The 22,772-nt window shown below is 47.0% G+C and overlaps 1 protein-coding gene and 1 non-coding gene across 2 annotated transcripts in view; both read left to right on the top strand.

Moving 5' to 3' along the window:
- KIAA0319 (KIAA0319 ortholog) overlaps positions 1-22,772 on the top strand; it is a 107,229-nt gene that overhangs the window by 25,988 nt on the left and 58,469 nt on the right. Inside the window, 2 exon segments of the mRNA XM_046005164.1 lie at positions 14,777-14,936; positions 19,213-20,129. Of these exon segments, the coding sequence (XP_045861120.1) occupies positions 14,882-14,936; positions 19,213-20,129 (972 nt within the window). The 5' untranslated portion in view covers positions 14,777-14,881.
- Positions 2,178-2,285, top strand: LOC123942909. Its single transcript, XR_006818534.1, has one exon. It is a non-coding gene; the product is annotated as a U6 spliceosomal RNA (small nuclear RNA).

Here is a 22,772-nt window from a genome sequence, read left to right as displayed (position 1 = left end):
TGGGTGGGAACCCCAGTTTTCACGGAGGAGCTGGGACTACATGGTCCTGGGTGGGAACCCCAGTTTTCAGCCTGTACATCCTGTTGGTTTCTTAGTTCTGCCAGGACCACAGCTCCTGACTTTGGAAGGCCCTTTGCTGTGGATCCTTCCCTGTATCATTCATTCCTTCATCCTTTTTATCAGGCTGTGATCATGTCTGCAGGAAGGTGGGAGGGAAGGAAATATGTTCACGCAGACCTGACCACCCTCCCTCCTAATTTATCCTCACTACGGTTCCGTGGCTATGACTGAGCTCTAAATCCCCAGCAGACATTTTGAGCAGGAAGTCACTACGGCCAGTGGGCAGTGCCCTCTGATGGTGCATTTCTCCACCGCGCACGTAGGGTATCCTGTCGTACCTGTCAGTCTGTCATGCCTATAGCATTCTTTCCATCTCGCAGCCTCCTAACAATAGCCAGCTGAAGAGCAGAGAAAGTCCTCTTTTATCTCTAAAGATATATCACTATGTTATAGAAAATTTAGAAAACAGAAAAGTAGAAAGAAGAGAGAGACAATCTGGCTCTCTGCCCAGCCGGGAGCCTGCTTCTCCCTCTCCCGCTGCCTGTGTTCTCCTCTCACACTCTCTCACTCTGTCAAATAAATAAATAAAATCTAAAAAAAAAAATCTTCCATCTTATACCAATTTTTTTTTAAAGATTTTAGTTATTTACTTGACAGAAAGAGATCACAAGTAGGCAGAGAGGCAGGCAGAGAGAGAGAGGGAAGCAGGCCCCCTGCTGAGCAGAGAACCCGATGCGGGACTCGATCCCAGGACCCTGAGATCATGACCTGAGCCGAAGGCAGCGGCTTAACCCACCGAGCCACCCAGGCGCCCTCTTATACCAATTTTTGTAAAACCTGGTTTCCGAACAGTGTTTCCGGAGAGTGTAAGGCACCACGAGACACAGGGTAGTGAGCACGCACCACAGCAGACAGCGTCGTCTGCGGAGGAGTCTGCGAGGCCCTTCATCCTGACGGTGCTTTTCTTAGACTCCATCCTCGAACGCATGCCATGCTTGGAAGCTGTTCATCGTACCAGGAGAAACTGGTATTTTTTATCCTGTTCCTTGTGTGAAGAGGGATTCCCTCTCTGATACACTGAATGTAAATGGAGTAACAAGCTGTGATATGCCAGGAGGGACGCTGTAGGGAAGGGCAGGTGTGAGTGCCGCCGTGTAAAGATGCGGAAGATAGTTTGAGATGGACAGCTCACGAGGTAATGCCAACACCTGTATTTTCAAAGGTGAAGGCGAGTACCAGAAAGAAGAGCTGCGGCTGTTGGCCGTGGCTGGCCGCTCCTTCCGAGAGGACCTGCGCATGGGCAGGGAGGTTGTTTGGGTGCTCTCTGCCTTCAGAGTGGATTAGCGTAAGAGGTCTAAGACGGAACGTCACCTTATCTAGAATAAAGGTATATAAAAGCATACTCTGTGAGACGTCTTGCTCCCACCCACATCTCCCCTTCTTCCAGTTCCTTTTCCCACCCTCCGCTCTGCCGCTTCTCTTTGTTTCTGTCATGTGCTTCCATGATTTCCTTTTGCAAATACAAGCAAGCAGGAATCCTGTCTATCTCAGGTGTCTTACTATAGACACGGACATTGCTCGCTTGCTTCATTTAGTATTCAAAGATCTTCTGATAATATCAGTGTGTGCGCGTAACATGTGCTAATGTGTGTGCGTGTATGTGTACATGTGTGTGCGTGTGTACGTGTGTGTGCGTGTGGTATATACTGCGCACTGCATGCAATATATGCATAATACATACGCTGTGTATCTGTGCATAGACATTCTGTATTACGTTATACGTAACAGTATATAGACATGTATGTGTGCATGTAGTGTTTGTATCTATGTGTGTGTATACAGAATTCTCTTACATAGCTGCGTAGTATTCCGTGACCGGGATAGATCATAATTTGTTAACTACTTTCCTGTCAGCTGACATTGACATTTGGGTTGTTTCCAACCTTTCGTTATTATTAACGGTGCTGCAGTACCATATGTCATTTTGCATGTATGCAAATAAAAAACAAAGTAGAATTAGATATATAATGTAAAATAATTAAATCCATGTTAAAAATTCATAGTAATTTGAATTTTAAAGTTAGGCATCGCAGTTAACTCTTGCTTATTCAAGGACAGTGCTCTATTCAGCAGCACAGATACCAAAATTAGAACAACACAGAGATGATAAGCGTGGCCCCTGCACAGGGCTGACAGGCAAACTCACTCATTCAAGGAAAGAGTTACCGTTCATTCATTCATGCGTGTATCCATTCAGTACAGCTGAGCTCCTCGCATGTCCTAACCTCTCCTCCAGTTTCTGGGGTGAGCGTGGCAACCAGTCCAAGTCCCTGCCCCTGTAGTTTACAATATGATGTGTGGAAACTGGGCTTTGAGATGCCTAGGGATGATGGCACCGTGAGGTCGCTTGGCAGAGAGAAGTGACAGAGAGGGACTGGCAGGTAACACAAGCCCATTCTGCTACACCTAGTTGCTTAGATTTTCTATTATACTTATTCCTTTTATAACTTAGAAGAAAACTCAATTAGCTGGTTTTTGTTTGTTTTTGTTTTTGTTTTTGTTTTAAGTGCAGAGAGACATTAAGGCAGCACACAGTAGTGAAAACATATTCTCTGGTATCAGCCACACTTGAACTGGGTTCCAGTTCGTGGACATCTTTGTATTTCTGAGCCTCAGTTTTACCGTCTATGAAATGGGGATGATAAGAATGTAATGGGGAGTTAGAGCATCAAACTAATGCACGTACAATGTTGGGGACATGATGAAATAAATAGTAGTTTCTATAGTGCGAATTGTTTTTTGAATACAGCGTATGACTTTTGGCGATAATGTGGCCTCAGGACACCTCCCGAGGAGGGAGCCATGACTTTGGCTTGGAGCCGGATGTCGACAGCGTAGGGGAGAGAGTGTGGGGACTCTGATGGACATCAGAGAGAAGACTGGGAGGAGCAGGGCAGACGGAGAGGTGGTGTGACAGTTTGCTATCCAGTCCTGAGGTGTCTGTCCTGTCCAGGCATTTTTAACACCGGCTCCTGTCATCGTCTGAACAAGCCCGTGTGTCATGTACACAACCCCTCCCAGTCCTGGGAGGCCGGCCAGTGGCCGCGGGGGGTGCTTCTTCCTTGACCTGAGTTCGTGGGTGACAGCTCACGCAGTGACTTCTTCCAGGATCAAAAGTGAACTCCTCTGCCGTGAGGTGGACGACTGTGGGCAACCCTTACCGAGAAGGAAGACCCTGAAGAAGTAAATATCGGGAATGTAGGGTTCTGGCTGTCGCATGCCAGGTTTTATTTTTTCATACACTCAGCTCCAGCTGAGCTGAAACCTGTCAGCCGGCTTCGAAAAAATATTTCAGAGAACCATGGTCATTATATGTCGTTGCAATTGGGATTGCTGAATTTAAAAAGTTGAAAATTAAAATATGAAAACATCTTTTTTTTCCCCACGGACTGGGTTTCTAAGTCTTTCCCTCACTCTGGTTCTCCCTTTCTCTTGGAAGATGGTAACGTCTTGTGCTCTGTGTTTTGTTCATAAGCTGCTCATACCTGCGTTAAATGATCTCATGCGTCAGTGGCGATTCGGCACGATGACGGGTCAAGCTGTTACTTCCGTGAGCGAAGGATCCATGTCAGCTCTTTCTCTGGACACTGTGGCGTGTGGACCCTTCTTCTGGAGAGGGACGTATGCTAGTCGTGTTTCTGATTAGTTGCCCAGTGCGGCCCAAGCGTTTTCTCAGAGCTAGAGTTATCTGATAAAATACAGTGTAAATATGTCCTAAATATTGCATGATAGAAAAAATGATTTACCCAAATTTCGCATTTAATTGGGAATCCTGTATGCTTATTTGTTAAGTCCGACTGCCCTGTTCACCCCCTTTCCCTCTGCGTGTCAATCCGTTTCCTGAGTGTAACCTCAAGTGGGCTCTCTGTTGCAGTTGGATTTACTGTGGCTCTTGATGCTAGCGGATCTAAGCCTCCAGTGACCAAGCATAATAGCAAGAATATTAATTTATTTATAAGATATTAAAAACATTCACGGGACTCAAAGGGTACAAAATGCTATTTGCTAAAAAAAGAGAAAAAGTCTCTGTCCCTGCCCTCTAGGGAGGGCACAATAAATATTAATGGTTTCTTGTATATTCCTCCAGAGGGTAATTCATTTTTAAGCAAATTCATATTTATATTTCCTCCCAACCCATTGCCTTTTTGCATAAATAGTAAAACCATAATCGCCATTCTGCATTTTCTTTCTTCATGTCACAATAGACCTTGCTCAATGCCAGCACGCTAAGCATCTTCTCTTTCTTCACAAATGCAGGGGGTTTCACGAAAGGAATAGACTGTAATTTAGTTAACCGATTCCCTGCTTACAGAAGTTTGGTTGCTTCCAGCCTGTTGGTTAGGACCAGGATTGTACCCAGGAGTAACCTACTGTGCATATGATTTCCCGAGTGCCCAGGCTTGTCTGTGCCACAAATCCCCAGCAGTGGGGTTGCTGGGAGTACACAGTGCCACCTGCCCTCCAGAGAGGCCGCACCAATTGAACTTCCATCAGCCAGGACTGGGAATGCCGGGCGGCGGGGGTTGGCAGGGGCAGACTCTCGCCAACAGAAGAACGTGGGGAGGTTTTCTCACATATGACCATCTCGTAGGTGAAAAAATGAGATCTCTTAGTTTTAGTTTGTGTCCTCTTTTTATTCCTGATTTTGAGCATCTTTTGGGGTATTTCCAAAGCATTTATATTTTCTTTTCTGTGTTCTATCTGTTGATGGACTTTTTCCATTGGATGATTATTGGTTTGAGGCCATTCCTGTTTACTAGGGAAATTAGGCTTTGTAATGTGAGTTGCAAATATTTTGCCCACTCTGTTGTTGACACTGACTTTATATATGGTGATGTTTCTATGAAAATTTTTGTTTATATCCCTACCTTTTATTAATGGATCAATTTATTCCTACTTTTTGTTGTGGCTTCTGAGTTCACATCATTCCTAAGCCTTCCTCACTCGAAGATTATGTAGTTATATAATTATATGTAGTCTCCTGTTGTTTTTCTCTAAAAACAAAAGCTTTGTTGAGCTATGGTTCATATAGCATACAGTTCATCGGTTGAAACGGTGCGGTTCGGTGACGTTTTCTATGTTCACGACCGTGTGCAGCCGTCACCACAGTCTGTTCTAGAACTTTTTCGTTACCTCAGAGGAAATCCTGTGCACGTTAGAATTCGCTCCTCATTTTATTCCAGTCTCCCAAACCAGGCAACCATTCACTTTCCTTCTGTCTGTATGGATGTCTCTTCACTTATTCTGTATAAACGGAATGATTTAATTGGTGGTGGTTTCTGACTGGCTTCTTGCATTTAGCATAACGCTTTGATTTTTTAGCATAATGTCATCAAGGCTCATCCGTCTTGTCGTATAGACCCGTACTTCGTTTCTTTTTGTTGATGAATAATGCTCCACCTATGGATAGAGCATGCTATCCAGTTTTCCTGGTTGGTGGGCGATTCGGATGGTTTCTCCTCTTTGGCTGTTGTGCTTAATGATTCCGTGCCCACTTGTTCACAAATTTTTATGTGGATACGTGTTTTCATTTCATTTCATTTCTCTTGGGATGCGTACACAGGAGTAGAATTGCCGGATCATATGGTAAATGTGTTTAACTGTTTTAGGGGCTGATGGACTATTGTCCAGAATGGCCATATCACTCTACATGCACCAGGAATGTGTGAGAGCTTCTGTCTTTCCCTATCTCTGACGGTTTTTATTGTTTGCTTTTGTGATAAGAGTTGTGCTATTAGGTGTGAAGTAGTATCTCTTTGTCCTTTTTTTTTTTAAAGATTTTATTTATTTATTTGACAGAGAGAGATCACAAGTAGATAGAGGCAGGCAGAGAGAGAGAGAGGGAAGCAGGCTCGCTGCTGAGCAGAGAGCCCGATGCGGGACTCGATCCCAGGACCCTGAGATCATGACCTGAGCCAAAGGCAGCGGCTTAACCCACTGAGCCACCCAGGCACCCTTGATGATTTTTTTGATGGCTGCATAGTATTCCATTGTGTATATATACCACATCTTTATCCATTCATCTGTTGATGGACATCTCGGTTCTTTCCATAGTTTGGCTATTGTGGACATTGCTGCTATAAACATTCGGGTACATGTGCCCCTTCGGATCACTATGTTGTATCTTTAGGGTAAATACCCAGTAGTACAATTGCTGGGTCATAGGGTAGTTCTATTTTCAACATTTTGAGGAACCTCCATGCTGTTTTCCAGAGTGGTTGCACCAGCTTGCATTCCCACCAACAGTGGAGGAGGGTTCCCCTTTCTCTGCATCCTCGCCAGCATCTGTCATTTCCTGACTTGTTAATTTTAGCCATTCTGACTGGTGTGAGGTGGTATCTCACTGTGGTTTTGATTTGCATTTCCCTGATGCTGAGTGATGTGGAGCACTTTTTCATGTGTCTGTTGGCCATCTGCATGTCTTCTTTGTAGAAATGTCTGTTTCCCATTATTTCTTCTAACTGGTTATTATGAATGGTGAAAATTCTAAGAAAAACTAGACACAACTTAGTCTTCTGATTTTTTTTTTAATTTAATCTTTGGCTTTTTGAGGTTTAAAAATAGACAATTATGTGTCTTCTTTCTACTATATAGTCATCTGGTTCACTGTGGGGGAATGCAAAGTTATTTGTTGTGTATACCAGCAGTCCTGAAATTTTCTGTTACTTAAGTGTTTTTAACTAAAATATCCATATTTTTATTTAAAATGTGGGCTTACAGTAAATAGTAGCTTTTTTAAAAACTAAAATCATTAATGTTAATAGGTGAGAAATTTTTAAATTAGAAATCAGAATATATCCACTTGTGTTTTAAGATTGACCTCTTTCCTCAAGAAGTTTATAATTTAGTTGGAGAGAAAATACACAGGGCGCCTGGGTGGCTCAGCTGGTTAAGCGACTGCCTTCACCTCAGGTCATGATCCCGGAGTCCTGGGATCGAGTCCCGCATCAGGCTCCCAGCTCCATGGGGAGTCTGCTTCTCCCTCTGACCTCCCCTCTCATGCTCTGTCACTCTCTCTCTCTCTCTCAAATAAATAAATAAAATTTTAAAAAATACACATATACCTGAAAAAATTAATTGCCCCCATAAAGAAGCATATGCTAGCTAGCATCTAAGTGGCTTCAGAATTCTATCAGCCACTTTAAAAAATTACGAAAAGTTCTCATAGAGTTTTGGTCTTATATAGTATTTGAAATCTTCTTTTTAAAAATTTTTTTAAAAGATTTTATTTATTTGAGAGAGAAAGAGAGCACAAGTGAGGGGAGAGGCAGAGAGAGGGGGAAGCAGGCTCCCCACCAGCAGGGAGCCCAGTGCGGGGCTCGATCCCAGGACTCTGGGATCATGACCTGAGCTGAAAGGAGACGCTTAACTAACTGAGCCACCCACGCGCCCATATTTGAAATCTTCTGATAAAGTTAATTAATATATTGGACCCAGAAAATGGAGGCTGCCCTCTGGACCAGCCCACATTACAAATCTAAACCTAAGTTACAGAAAACACCTATCAAAGAATCCTAACGCATGCAAATGGCCGACTTCCAACTCCGCTTTGGCTAACTTACCTCACCTAGGAAGTAGGACCCGCTAGCTGTAGGAGGAGATGCGGGAACTCCCAGCAAGACTCCCAGCTTCTCATGCCCTTTCATGCATTGCTGCTTCTAATGCTCAGCAAAACCGGCTCTTGCCCAAAATCTCTTAGGAAGGATGCTCCATTGCTTATGGGGAACTGTACTTCTCCAATCCATGGATTGGTTTTTTTTTTTTTTTCTTGAATAAAGGACTTCAGACTTGTTGCTAAATTGTATTATTTTTGTCATTTGACATTCCATAAAGCAGCTGTTACTGTGTCTCTGCTGTGAGCTTATCGGTTCCTAAGCATTTTATATCCCATAAACTGAACAACAAAAAAGCCCGAGTAATGTTGCCTCTTACCTAGAATGACATCTAGGTCCTTATAGTAGTTCAAGATAGGCAGTGGCTTAAAGGAGATAAAATTTTATTTCCTCCTCAGAAAAACTCAAAGGTTGGCAGCCCGGGCTGCTCTTGCAACTCCACGGTCCTCGTTCTAGCACTGGCTAACATTCTCAAGGTTTCTTCATGGTTGCGGAGGGCCGGCCACTGGAGTACTTTGTACTTTGCCCGTGCTTGGGTTCACCCCGTTCCTACATCTCATTCACTCTCTGATCCTATTCCTGAGCCTTACTTAACCTCATCTCTGAGTCGTTACTATCATCCAGAGAGAAAGAATGTATTTGGGGCAAGGCTTTCAGCATGGTCTAGCGGTCATGGACACCAAACTCTCAGAGAAGGAGGGAACAGAATGAGGCCAGAAATATCAAGGGTCAGAAATAATCGTCTAGGAGCACCTGGCTGGCTCAGTCAGTAGAACTCGCGATTCTTGATCTCGGGGTTGTAAGTTCCAGCTCCATGCTGAGGGTAGAGATGACTTAAAAAATAAGACCTTAGGAGAGGAGAGAGATGGCAGAAGGCTAGGGGACCCGGTTTCAACCAGTTCCCTGAATTGAGCTGGACATCTACCGGGCCATTCTGAAATCCACAAAATCAGCCCGAGATGTAAAAAGTTATATTCGGATCTCTACAAACAAAATATCTCCGGCTGTTGTTCTCAAGGTATGAAGTGGTGAGCCGTGATTCTGCAGGCAGATGTCGGAAGAGAAATGGAAGGGGGCGGGGGCTGCCGTAGGCACCTGAGCCAGGAAGGTGAGATGACATACGAGCAGAAAAGCCTCCTGGGCTGGGGACCAGGCACAGACTCGCAGACCAGCAGTCGCGGGGAAAGGAGTTTGGACAGCCCCCCAGACTGAAACCTGGAGCTGTGGAGGCTTGCCTGCGAACTGGGGGCGGCTGGCGGTTTTAGAAGCACAAAGAACAGAGACATACCCAGACCTGGAAGTGAGGGCTGAGAGTGCTGCTGTGGGATGCACGACCCAGGACCCTGTGGTTCTTAGCACAGACAGAAGTGGAGTCAGCGTGGCCTGGAGAGCTCCCTGAAGGTCAGACTGCAGTCTCTCTGCTCTGAGACGGAGGATTGGATACGGTCACTTCTGCTCTGACTCTCGGGAGAGACAAGGAAAGCCACCAGGGAAAGCCACCAGAGAACAAAAGCCCCCCAAAACCAGTTTTCATGGGTGCCTGGGTGGCTTAGTCACGAAGCATCTGCCTTTAGCTCAGGTCATAATCCCAGGGTCCTGGGATTGAGCCCCACATTGGGCTCCCTGCTCAGCGGGAAGCCTGCTTCTCCCTCTCACACTCCCTCTGTTTGTGTTCCCTCTGTCACTATGTCTCTCTCTGTCAAATAAAAAAACAAAACAAAACAAAAAATCGGTTTCACTGAGCCTGTCCATCCCCCCCCCCACCACCACAAGGGGCAGGGCAACTCTGCCCAGACAGGGTTGCCTGAGTAACAGCGCGGCAGACCCCTCCCCCAGAAGACAGGCTGGAAGAGCAAGAGGCAGACAACCCTAAAGTCCCTATGAAACAGGTGCATCTTGGTTGGGTTGTGATCAGTAGTTTGGACTGTGCATTCCCTCAACCATCCCTCAACAGAATGACTAAGAGGAGGAACCTCCAACAAAGGAAAGGACCAGAAAAAGTTCCCAAAGAACTACTGGATATGGAAATTCGGCACACCGTCTGCTTGCCAGGCGGTGAACCTTTGCAGTGGTGCTGCCCAGAGCAGAGCCTTTTCTTAATTTGGCCAAAGGTACCCAAAGGGCTGGGATTCCTGACCAGCTCTACCTGGCTGGCAGCGGCACCGGTACCATCAGGGCAGCATCCTGGGCGGCTGACCGAGTGCTGTTCCTGAAGACCCGGCTGCCCTTCTCTTGCCTTTTGGGTAGGGAGTGGTCAGTGACTGCCGAGGGGAGATGGCCGGTCTTCCCTTCTAGCCTCTTGCCATCTCAGACCACACTTTCCTTGCTGGACAGAAAGGAAGATATTGGTGGCAAGTTGTTTGCACGATCAGGTTTTCTTCTTCTGGGGTCTTTGGTAGGAAGCTCGTGGGACTCGTACTGAATGCTGACATTCCTTGCTTCACTTTCTGGAAGTCAGTGTTCTGATGGCCTCTCTTGTGACTCAGGGAAGTGTTAGCCATCTCCCGACTTTTCCTTAGATCACCTGCTCTCCTTTCTGGTTTCTTAGTCTATGTCAGCTCAGTAACACAAGGCCCTTTGAGGCCCTCATTGGCCTTGCCTGGGCCAGTGACGGTTGCAGGGTGGGCAGCAGCCTTATTTCAAGGGGTCGATGGCAGGCTTGTCAGCAAAGTCGAACCGGAGGCATTCTTGGGATTTGAGTTGTTTCCTGAGAGACTCAAAAGCAAGTTTTGGCAATTCCAAAACCTTCCTTCCATAGAATGCTGTGTTCAGTTTTGTTTGCAGACTCCTTGTCCTTTCCAGATGCATCTGGTAAAGTAAATTTGTTTTAAGGACCCACAAATGGAGGCTGGCCAGTGGCTGAGGCCATCACAAATCTAACCCTAAGTCAGCCTGCACTTACGGAAACATCTGTCAAGGAACCTAACATACGCCAGTCGCAGTCAACAGCTTTAGTGAGCCTACCTGACCCTAGAAAATCGTTCCTGCTAGCCTTATAAGGAATCCCCCGTCTCCTAGCCAGTCGTGCCCTCTTCTTTTGCTGCCTCTTCTAATACCTGTAGGAGCAGGAAAATTTTCCTTCTAGCCTTCTAGATTCTTTGGCTGCTCTAATAATCAAATTGACACAAGGCAGATCAGCAGGAGAAAAACTATTTCATATGTGTGGGAGCCCCACAAAAATAAGAGAATATGAGACCCAAAAGCAAGCCAGGTAGTTAAGGCTTATATATAACATCCTGACTTAAGGGAGAGAGGAGTGGTTTAGGGACACACAGTGGAGAAAGGCCATTGACAGGAAAGAAGAGTATGTTTGAAAAACAAAGTTTGTGCTGTTTTACAGATAAGTTTCTTAGGTGAAAAGCTGTGTCTAGTAATAGGTCTCTTCCTGGAAACGGCTGCCTTTCCAAAGTCGATGTAGGCAGTTGAGGGGGAGGTATAGACCTTTTCCTGAATCTCCTGGGCTTTGATTACCTTTAGCTCAAAAGTAGTCTTCATGCTGAAATGGCATGCTTTGGGATGACCAGTTCTCCCCTTCACACTCTACAGGCTCGCTTTGCCCACAGCCCTCGGGAAGAGTGCTCGTGACGGTGAGGCACAGGATGCCCCCAACCCGTGGATTGTTTTCCCTCAGACTCACTTTGGACTTGTTCTAGCTTTGTCATTTGAACCTCTCCTGTCCCCTACATGACCACATCAGTCCTGAATAATGGCCAGGAAGCCTGGGTTGGGGCATGTCCCACTCTTTGTTATTCCTCCCCCTTCCTCCTACGCTCCAAAATTTCTAAATTTCTAAATGTTCTGGATTGCTTCAAACGGATGGTGCAAGGAGGGGAAACAAGGAGTCTTGTAGTCTCCTAAAAGGCCAGGTTTGTGGGTAAAAGGGGAGGGAACTAAGGTGTGGCTGGGAAGAGAATGGTTTTCAGCGCGACTACAGTTTCGGTGATGAGAACATAGCAACCTGCACCCACAGCAAGGTTCCGACACGCTCATGAGGAAGCCTCTACCCAGGTGCACTTGCTCCCAGAAGCCTCTGACGTACTCAAAATAGCAAGTACTTGTGTCACTAGCCTCTTGCTCAACCATACACCCCAACAGTTAAAACCAGAAGGAGAGAAGACCCCTGAACTGATGCTCTACCTGAAACCCGTTGTTCTTATTTCTGAGGCATTGACAAAGATGTTTTGCAGTGACTGGAACATTCCAGCCGCCAGGCCAGAAAAGCTCTAAGTGATGTAATGCCTGGAAGTCCCTACCCCACACCCACATGCTCCCTTTCCTGCTCATGGTCATGCGCTGAACATCTGCCCACCCCCGTCTATGACCACACGCTCTCCACTCTCTTGAACATACCCCCTGAAGCTCTCTCCCTGTGAAGAGGCGTCTCTTCTGCCGGCGGAGAGGTCAGTTGGTAGGGCTTAAGCCTGCCACCGCCGCCTGCTGCCGGCACCCGAAATAAACCGCTTCCATTCTCTTTTCCAAACCCTTCTCTCCTGACTGGCTTCTCTTGCAAAAAGTTTACCTGAGTTTGTTCAGCAGCCTTGTTGGAAAGCTCAGCCAGGAGCTCTGCTTTCTATTTGTTTAGCATCCTTGAGATTCCCTGGAAGGGGACAGTGGAAGCAGGGCACCAGGCTCAGTCAGTTAAGCTTCTGCCTTTGGCTCAGGTCATGATCCCAGGGTGCTGGGATCAAGCCCTGCGTTGGAGTTCTTGCTCAGTGGGGACCCTACTTCCTCCTCTGCCTGCTGTTCCCCATTTTTTTTCCTGAGTTAGTGATGACCAGTAACGCTAGTACTGGTTTGTCAGCCTTGGGCAAATCAGTGAACTTTTTTTTTTCTTTTTTGAGATTTTACTTATTTATTTGACAGACAGAGAGAACACAGGCAGGGGGTGGGGGGCAAAGGGAGAGGAAGCAGCCTCCCTGCTCAGGGAGCCTGACAGGGGACTCAGTCCCAGGACCCTGAGAACATGACCTGAGCCAAATTCAGACTCTTAACCAACAGAGCCACCCACGCTCCCCTCAGTGAACTTTTTTGAGCTTCAATTTCATCCTTCTTTTTTTTTTTTTTTTAAGAGATGGAGGTGGGGAGAAGGGCAGAGGGAGAGGGAGAAAGAAAATTTCAAGCAGACTCCATGCCCCGTGTGGAGCTGATCATGGGGTTTGATCTCATGACCCTGAGATCATGACCGAAGTCAAAATAAAGAGTTGGATGCTTAACTGACTGAGCTACCCAGGCACCCCTCATAATTGTTTTTTCAAAGATTTTATTTATTTATTTGTCAGAACGCATGTGAGAGCACGCAAGCGGGGGGAACAGCAGGCAGAGGAGGAAGTAGGGTCCCCACTGAGCAAGAACCCCAACGCAGGGCTTGATCCCAGCACCCTGGGATCATGACCTGAGCCAAAGGCAGACGCTTAACTCGCTGAGCCACCCAAGCATCGAAACCCCTCATGATTTTTAAAACAGAGATAATAATACTGCCTGGGTTGTTATGCAGATCACACTGAAGAAAGTGCCAGACAAAAAGTGCCAATATTACTACATTTTTTTGGACACTATGATGGTAGTGATTATAAGAGGCCTTATTATTTAAAATACCACTAGGGAAGAAGAAAATTCTGTCAGTTACCCACAGCACATCATTTTCTTGTCAGAAAATTTCTTCACATTGAAACAGATTCATTTGGACAGATTTTTATAATAAATCATCCTTGTACATGGGTAAAAAGGAAATATAAGAGTATAAATTAAGGTATTCTTAAATTTCCCTACAGTCTTGACCTACTGCTGCTGAATCATTTGTTAAGGCAGTTAGTGCTATCAGAGTTTTTCCCACACAACATTGCCTGTGTTTCATCGTGAGCACTGGGGATGCAATATTTCTTAGAAGAGTGCTTCATCCTGTCTTTCTTCCAAGCCAGGATTACCAGGTCTGCATAATCAATATGAACGCGCAAGCACTGGTGTCTATTTCCTGCCCAGTGCTTGGCCAACTTCAGACATCCCAATTCCGGGGGTATGACAAGTATGAAAATATGTAACTGTTAGAACTGACAAAATATAGTACTATCATTGATTTCGTCTTATTTCATAGGTTTGGGTTTGTAAGGGCAGCAAGTGTTGGGGACGAAAAATTTCCTCTGCCATTTAAGGTCCTTCTAGCTGGACTAAGTCAAATTGACGGGAAACAGATTAGCAGGAGGAAATCAAATTTAATAGTGTACATATGGGGAATCCACACAGGCATGGAAATTCCAAAGACAGTCAGGCAGTATGAGGTTTATATGATGAGCTAAAGAGAGGGGAAGGGATCTGAGAATACCAAGGGAGAAAGACCACTAGCAGGAAGGTGAAAGGAGGTGTTTGGAAACCACAGGTGCCCTATAATGTAGAGACGTTTCTTAGGTAAAGAGGAATCTTTACCAGATTCCAAGAATCTTTCTTGGGGTGCCTGGCGGCTCAGTTGTTGAGCATCTTGATTTCAGCTCGGACCATGATTCCAGGGTTGTGGGATTAAACCCCACATCAGGCTCTATGCTCACTGGGGAGTCTATGTGAGGTTCTCTCCCTCTCCCTCTGCCCCTTCCCCTGCTCACACACATGTGTGTTTGTGTACATGTGTTTGCTCTCTTTCTCTCCCAAATAAATCAGTAAATCTTCAAAAAAAAAAAAAATAGCTGTCTTCCTGGTACAAGTAGGCAGTTGAGAGGAGATAAAGAGTTTCTCCCGAATCTGCTGGGTTTGGATTGCTTTTAACTCAAAATAGTGTTCATGCACAAGTGTCCCATTTGGGGGCTGCCTGCCCTTGGACCCTACGAAAGCATGAAAGCCTCTGCCTCATCCCAGGAAGTGTCCTTTCTGTTTGCACAAACTTAGAGTGGACGGTTTGCCTGGAATATGACCCTGCAGTGTTAACAGGACAGGCTTCCCAGTGACATGGATAAGTCATGGAAATTATCTTGTGTGTTTCCTCATTTACCTATTCTTTTTCTTTTTTCTCATTTACTTATTCTTCTTCCTGTCTGCTTTCTGATTTTCCTTTGAAGTTCCTGAGTTCAAATCTGGTTCCTAAGAAACATCAAAGGAAGCCTGCACCAGAGGCCTCCCAGGGTCTCCTTGGAAGCTGGACTCCATCCACTGTGTGAGACAAAATGGCCCCCCCCACCAGTGTGCTCTCCTCTTTCCTGCTGCTGGCCACGGTTGCAGGTAGGGAACCATCACCCTGGAGACCCTAGCATCACACACGAGCTTCCTGTCTTTGGCTTAAACAACTCAGATCAGAAACAAAACCTAGGGGATGAACCTAGGGGAAGGGAAAGAGGAATAAAATAAGACGAAATCAGAGAAGGAGACACACCATAAGAGACTCTTAATCCTAGGAAACAAACTGAGGGTTGCTGGAGGAATCGGGGGTGGTGGGATGGAGTAACTGGGCGGTGGGCATGAAGGAGGACACATGATGTCATGAGCACTGGGTGTTAAGTAAGACGGATGAATCACTGACCTCTACTTCAAAAAGTAATCAACAACGAAAACTCAGATCAACCGGAAATGAAGGTGCTATGTGTTTGCTTCCCAACAGAATTATTTTACATGTAAAAGGCATAAAGGCCGACCTCATGCACCAGTGGTTTTCTGGAAACAGGAATTTAAATAGTTTTTTATTATCATGACGATTTTTTTTTTTTAAGATTTTATTTATTTATTTGACAGACGGAGATCACAAGTAGGCAGAGAGGCAAGCAGAGAGAGAAGAGGAAGCAGGCTCCCTGCTGAGCAGAGAGCCTGATGCAGGGCTTGACCCTGGGATCATGACCTGAGCTGAAGGCAGAGGCTTTAATCCACTGAGCCACACAGGCACACCTGTCATGATGATGTTTGAAAACATAAAGTCACAGTTTGTATATACTAGGAAAACAATATATTTATTTAAAATAATTGCACAGTAGATATTTTTTGGAATGCAAATGACCACACTCTTTTATCATAAATCTTTATTTTCATATATTCTGCTCTGCTTGCTCAGTGTGGACATACCCATGACAGGAAGTCACTGGTGAGCTACAGTGCTGGTGATCGGTGTCCCGGCTAGGCCAGCTAGGGCCCCTTTGAATTTACCGAGTACTGAGAGTAGAGATAGGGCTGGGTAAACTAAGTTTGTGTGTGGGGATTATCCAAGTGTGGTGAAGCCATAACGAGGCTTACCTGTGTTAAAACAGAAGTTCAGTGGAGTAAATTTAAAGATCTAATTAGCTTTATTCAAGGATTTGTGACCTGGGCAGCATTCCCTTGAGAAGATAGAGGGGAGCTTGAAGGAGCTGTACAAAATGGAAGGATTTTACCGGGAGAAGTAAGCAAGGTCACTTTCCCTCCGGGGAAGTCAGAGAGTCTTACCCTGCAGATGACCTCAGGGGTCGGATCTAGATGGTCCAGACCGAGGAGTTGCAGTTGCATGCCCGGGAGAGGCAGAATCTGCAGTTACGATTAGGTCATCTCAGTAGAGCTTAACATAGTGATTCCATTTTGGGCCTGTTTCTTTTTAACGCGGAGCGTGATCCTTGTTAAAATGCAGTTTCCTCTGCTCCAGACCTGCGGAACCAGAACACCGAGCAGGTGGGGCTCAGGGGTCCGAAGCAGCTACACCATTAGAAGCACTGCTGTAGAGCATGGAGGGGCCCCTCAGAAAACCCTGCCGCTGGACAAGCCCTGTCATTCCCCCAGAGATTACTAATATTTGAACACTTTTCCCCCCCTCCCAAATCCCCACTTTTTCTTTCCTTTCTGTCTTTTTCTTGTGATTTTTCCATTCATTTAAAGTTTCTGAATTACTTTATTAGTAACATGATGTGCAGTTTGCCTGTCTTCCCTCTCTATCCGCTCTACCTTGAACAAAATGCTAACCAGTGATTTTACCGATTTGTCAGCAATCGTGGAGTGACTATGGGCCTAGATTGGGCGGGGACAATGGTAGAGGGTGCGAACACGGTGAGTCTTCTCTGGTCTCTTCAAGAGCTTTCGTGGAGTGAGTCTGAAAGAGTCTGAAGTAATTATGGCCACTTGGCCCGACAGAAGCATGGTTTGGTGGTTAGAAACGCTCTCGGGCTTCTTCACTGAGCACTAAGACCTCTGTCCCTACAGATCATTCAGGTGATGTTTTTGTGAAACAAAGGGAGTGTGTACCCCCAGAAGTGTACGGCAGTTTCCACCCGATTGGAAACTGCTTTAAGCTCTTCCAAGGCTTCTGCCATGGCCAGTTCTCCGTAGGCACTGAAACAGTTTGCTTGCTTTAGGAGCAAAGCCCGCCTTCTGGATAGTGGTTTCTGACACCGTTTTATAAGTTGGTTTTGAGCTGCCTTGTGGCCAACACCAGAAATGAAACAAGGCCGTTTCTGTGGCTCACACTGTCCGAAAGAAGATGACCTAACAGTTTTTTCCAGGGAAATGAAGCATATCTTACCGTGTGTGTTTGAAAGAAGCTTCTAGCTTGGGTCTTCATTTAAAGGCCACTCAGGGGTGTAGCGGTATCTTTACAAATAAAGGCAGTATTTTTGAGAGTGCAGGTGGGAGTCAGAGATTAACTGCTGTACACCCTTCATCACTTGGTTTTAATTAGAGAATTTTCTTTTTCTGTTCAGCTAGAGGTCTTTTTTCCCTCTCTATATCTGATATTAAGCTTTTTGTTAGAAAATAAAAGGCTGAAACTACTAAATAGATTTGCATTTGAGAAACTATCCTTCCAGTTGAATTAAAATAGTTTGTTGCGGGCGCCTGGGTGGCTCAGTGGGTTAAGCCTCTGCCTTCAGCTCAGGTCATGATCTCAGGGTCCTGGGATCAAGTCCCGCATCGGGCTCTCAGCTCGGCAGGGAGCCTGCTTCCTCCTCTCTCTCTCTCTCTCTCTCTCTCTCTCTGCCTCTCTGCCTACTTGTGATCTCTCTCTGTCAAATAAATAAATAAAAATCTTTAAAAAAAAAACAAAAAAAAATAGTTTGTTGCTAGCTTATTCATTTGGAAAGATGCATATCTATTACATCTGATTCCTCTTAAATTGGACCAATTAGACTTTCCTATAGAGTCAGTGTTTGACACTGAACAATTCTTAAAAGTGTGTAATGACGCTCATGTGTACGCAGGTGAAAATAAAAGGGACTCCATTTCTCTTCCCTCAGAAGTGCTCTCAGATCGTCACTATGGGGAAAGTAATAGTAGTTTAAAAAATTGTCAGTGACGAGCACTCACAAGTAAAGAGACCTCTACCAACAAAGAATAAAAGTGACTTTGCCTTTGGCTTTCAGGGACTGAGAGACTGCTTCCGAAGGTTCTGAAAGTGCCACTTGCTGTCACTGTGTCATGGGCCTGCCCCACTGCACCTGCAGAACACAGCTGGGGGTGGGGGATAGCACTGCCCTCACACCTGCCCAATTTGCTGACTGGAAATATTTATACCTATTTAGAATCGGATTAGAGCTGGTTGCTGCAGAGGTGCCTGGGTGGCTCAGTCAGTTAAGCAGCTGTTTTCAGCTCAGGTCATGATCCTGGTCTCAGGGTCCTGGGATCGAGCCCCACTTCTTTGTCTCCCTCTGCTGCTCCTCCTGCTTGTGCTCTCTCTCTTTCTCTCTCTGCTAAATAAAAATCTTTAAAAGAAAACCCAGTGGTGGGTATTAAGGAGGGCAGGTATTGCATGGAGCACTGGGTGTTATACGTAAACAATGAATCATGGAACACAACATCAAAAACTAATGATGTACTATATGGTGACTAACATAACATAATAAAAAATAATTATTTAAAAATTCTAGAGGGGGAGAAAAAAAACCCAAAAGACTAGTTGTTACAGACCTGTACTAAGGACAAGTTTTTCTCTCCTTTGATACTTCCCTGTCAGTTGAGCTATCATCAGAATAACCTGTGAGATTAAAAAAAAAGAATCGGGCATGTGGGTGGCTCAGTCATTAAGCAGCTGGCTTCGCCTCAGGTCATGATCCCAGAGTCCTGGGATCGAGCCCCACGTCCGGTGGGCTCCCTGCTCAGCGGGAAGCCTGCTTCTCCCTCTCCCACTCCCCCTGCTTGTACCCCCCCTCTCCCTGTGTCTCTCTCTGTCAAATAAAGAAATAAAATCCTTAAAAAAAAAATCAGGTTAACAATAGCAATAATGTGATATCCCTAAAGTAAACCTTTATAACTGAATTTTGGGTGAGGACCAAAATATTATAAATAATAGAAAAGCAGTGCACAGATGGAAAAGGATGCTTCTGGGCCCCCCGTGAGAGAACATGGAGAGCGAGGATGGAGCATCCAGCGGGCAGGTGGGCGAGTGTCAGTTCAGGTGCGGGGTGGAGGGGAAGGCCAGAGAACGGGCGTGTGGATGGGTGTGGCAATGGGACTGTGATTTCCGGCAGGGGAGTTTCTGCTGGAAGTGTTGGTGGTTTATGTGCTGGCCAGACACGGCTTGGCTCCTTTCCTCATCAGAGACTGTCCTTTGCAGGTTGTGCCTGTGGCCCGTGCAGCGAGGGGAAGACATTCGCCAATGCCGTCATTTCACCAAACCTGGAAAGTACCCGAATCGCCTGGGTGCCTCAGACCAGCCCTGTTGCAGACTGCACGGCGGCGTGCTGTGACCTGGCCCGCTGTGACCTGGCCTGGTGGTTTGAGGGCCGCTGCTACCTGGTGAGCTGCCCGCACTCCGAGAGCTGTGAGCCCAGGGAGATGGGCTCCGTCCGGTCCTACCTCACCTTCGTGCGCAGGCCGGCCCGCAGGCCCGCACAGCTGCTCCACTACAGGGAGATGGTGCTCCACAGGAGGTCCCCCTCGGGACTCTGGGGGGACTCCCCTGAGGGTCTCAGAAAGGACTTGTCTCCTCTGGGCCCCGCTCTCCGCCTGAGAAGGGCATCGGAGTACTCCGATGACTACAGGGACCCTGAGCAGGACCCCTTCCAGCCCCTCAGCAAGCAGGAGCCCAGAGGCAGTGCCGAGTACACCGACTGGGGCCTGCTCCCGGGCGGCCCCCCTGCTGGAGACGGCCTGCCCTGGGCCTCCGAGGAGCAGGAGGACCCTGAGTGGGGCCCAGAGGAGACGTCGGAGTACTCCAATGACTACAGGGACCCTGAGCAGGACCCCTTCCAGCCCCTCAGCAAGCAGGAGCCCGGAGGCAGTGCCGAGTACACCGACTGGGGCCTGCTCCCGGGCGGCCCCCCTGCTGGAGACAGCCTGCCCGGGGCCGCCAAGAAACAGGAGGACCCTGTCCTCCATCAGCTGAATGGGTCAGCACAGACCCCGGCCCCAAAACCGTCCTCGGAGATCAGGACGTCGCCGCCCTGGGTGACAGCTACACCTTCCAGAAAGGCCGTGGGAAAGGAGACTTTTCGGCTCCAGGAAGCACCCAGCAGTCGCTCTGGGGAAGAGGTGGGCCGGGTAGCTCGGGGTAGGCGGTGCGTGGAGGGGCTGTGCGGGCTGGAGGCGGGGAGAGGGGGTGGGGGGCCTGGGGGCTGGACGCATGGGAACGGAGAACACATCTTGTTCCTCTGGTGCGCCTTCGGGACCGGAACATGAAGAACAGTGTTTCTGCCCTCACAAGCCAGCCATCTCATGATGACCACTCGGCACTTCTCCCGTGGGATGCCTCTCCCAGTATCCCCGGGAATGAGGATCTACAGACGGCCCAGCAGCCGGTCTGTAGACGCGGCACACTTCCCCAGAGAAAACTCCCAGGCTCCAAGTGCCGTCGTCAGGGCCCCTTCCCCAAACCAGGGCTTAATACCCAGCCTGACTGCGGTTAGCCTTCCCCAGGGACGCAGTCTCAATCCATCCTTCTGGAACTGCGCAGCCTGCACCAGTGAGGTAATCCGCTAATGAGATCCTCTGGTTCCCCAAAGGGAGGGGACCTTCCTTGAAATAATCCCTTTTTGTTGTTGTTTACGATTGCCTTGTCCTACATTTAAAAACTTATCCTTCCTATAACCCTTTAGAGCTCCTTACTATTGCTAGGTAGGGCGCTGCCCAATTCATGAATCATTCCGGAAGCCCAGTTAGATCTCAAAAACATACTTGGTTGAATTATTGTGGAGTTGTTTTTTTTTTAAGATTTTATTTTATTTTATTTTTTAAAGGTTTTATTTATTTATTTGACAGAGAGAGAGAGATCACAAGTAGAGAGGCAGGCAGAGAGAGAGGGGGATGCAGGCTCCCTGCTGAGTAGAGAACCCAATGCGGGGCTCGATCCCAGGACCCTGAGATCATGACCTGAGCCGAAGGCAGCGGCTTAACCCACTGAACCACCCAGGTGCCCCTTAAGATTTTATTTTTAACCACTCTTTTCACCTAATGTGAGGCTTGAACTCACAACCCTGAGATCCAGAGTCACATGCTCCACTGCTGAGCCAGCTGGAAACTTGGAATTGTTAATTAACAGATTTGGCGGCAGTCACAGGGTTAGGGCCCCGAAGTGCTCTGCTGACGGCATTCAGGGACCATGAGAAACACAGCCGTGGCACTCGTGGGCCCCTTCCTTTCGCAGTTCTCTTTCTTGCCTTTCCCCAGGGCGGCAGGAGAGCCTCCCTCCGGTCTGGGCTCTGCTCTCCTTGTGTTAAGCTCCCGATCTCACTTGCTTTCCAAAGTTCCCCGTCGGTTTGGAATCATTAGCCCCACACTGAGAACTGCTGTGATCTTCTGTGTGGTCCCAGAGCAAACCATCAGGACAGAATTCTTGAGATGTTTTCAGTGCACGAGAGGTGGCTTTATCCAAGCTGTGGGACAGGACCCGTGGGCAGAAGGAGCAGCACTGGGACTGTGAAGCGCCATTGGTAGCAGACTTTGAAGTTGAAGGAGTAGAGACAAAGGAAGTTTTCCAAAGGACTGGAAGGGTAGTGTGGGTAAGGGTTTGCGGTTGGCAGAGGCGTCTGTGACGGGGCTGTAGTCCTTCCACACAAGCAGCAGCTGTGCCCCGTGCGCCCAACGCTCCCGAATGGGGAGACCCCTCTCTTTCAGCCAGGCTGCGTCCACTCAGAGCAAGACGAGCATGCGCATGCCTTACTAGAGCCTCAGTGAGCAGGTGACCGTGCAGCGTCCTGGCCAAGAGAAGTCCTGGGCGCAATTCCAGCATCTCCCAACGTGGGACCCGGGCTGGGGAAGGGGTGCGACCGGCAGACCTCAGCCCAGGGGGGCTGTAGCTGCCCCTGGGTCCGACCAGGGTAAGGGCTCCAGTCAAATGGGGGGCCGTGGTCTAGGTGGCCAGCAGTTCCTGGTGTGCAGGACAGAGGCAAAAGGAAATATAGATAAAATTCAATGTCCTTACCTCTTGCAGCCCCCTGATGAATACTGGAGGCAGGCAGAATGTGACATTCCTCCAGGAAACTCCCAACTGTCTTCAGGCCAGTGCTCCCCTAGAGCCAGAAACCACCTTAGCTTGAGGCTGGGCTGGCCTCCAGGACCCTGGGAGTCTTCTCTAAGTTCTGACAGTCCTTTGGAAAACTTCCTTTGTCTCTACTCCCCGAACAATTAATGAGCTAATCAGTTGGAATTGTTTTACAAGTGAGTTCACTGAACCCCAGATTCATAGATCTAGAACATTGAAATAAATATGCAAATGGAGGCAGAACTGGTTTTTCTAGGGGAAAGTCTCCATGTCTATAGACAAGAGTTATTTTGCAGTATTATCAGTTACCTGCAACTGGTCAAGTTGTACAATAGCTCAAATACAAGAAAGTCTAGAACCAGAGAACTGGGAGAACCTATAGACAGTAGTTTATTTTACACTGAAATACAAATTTTGCCCTACATTCTAATTAAGTTTTTTGAACTGAAGGGAGTTGTAAATAATCCTTGAATTAGTGTTGATAAACATTAGATCTGCAGCGTAAGAAATATAATTTTATTCTCCTAAAGTAAGAAGTTTGGAATTAATGACAAAAACAAAGATTTCTCTCACCAAAAACGTATTTAAAATAACACAATTGTATTAAATAAAGGTGCCCAGAAAATTCCATGGGGTAAAGACTAGTCTTTTCAACAAACAGTACTAGGACAACTGGATATTCCGGTACAAAAACT

Source organism: Meles meles, chromosome 5 (genome assembly GCF_922984935.1).
Source record: "Meles meles chromosome 5, mMelMel3.1 paternal haplotype, whole genome shotgun sequence".
NCBI lineage: Eukaryota > Metazoa > Chordata > Mammalia > Carnivora > Mustelidae > Meles > Meles meles.
Note: the sequence above shows the minus strand (reverse complement) of the source record. Positions and strands in the feature narration are given on the sequence as shown.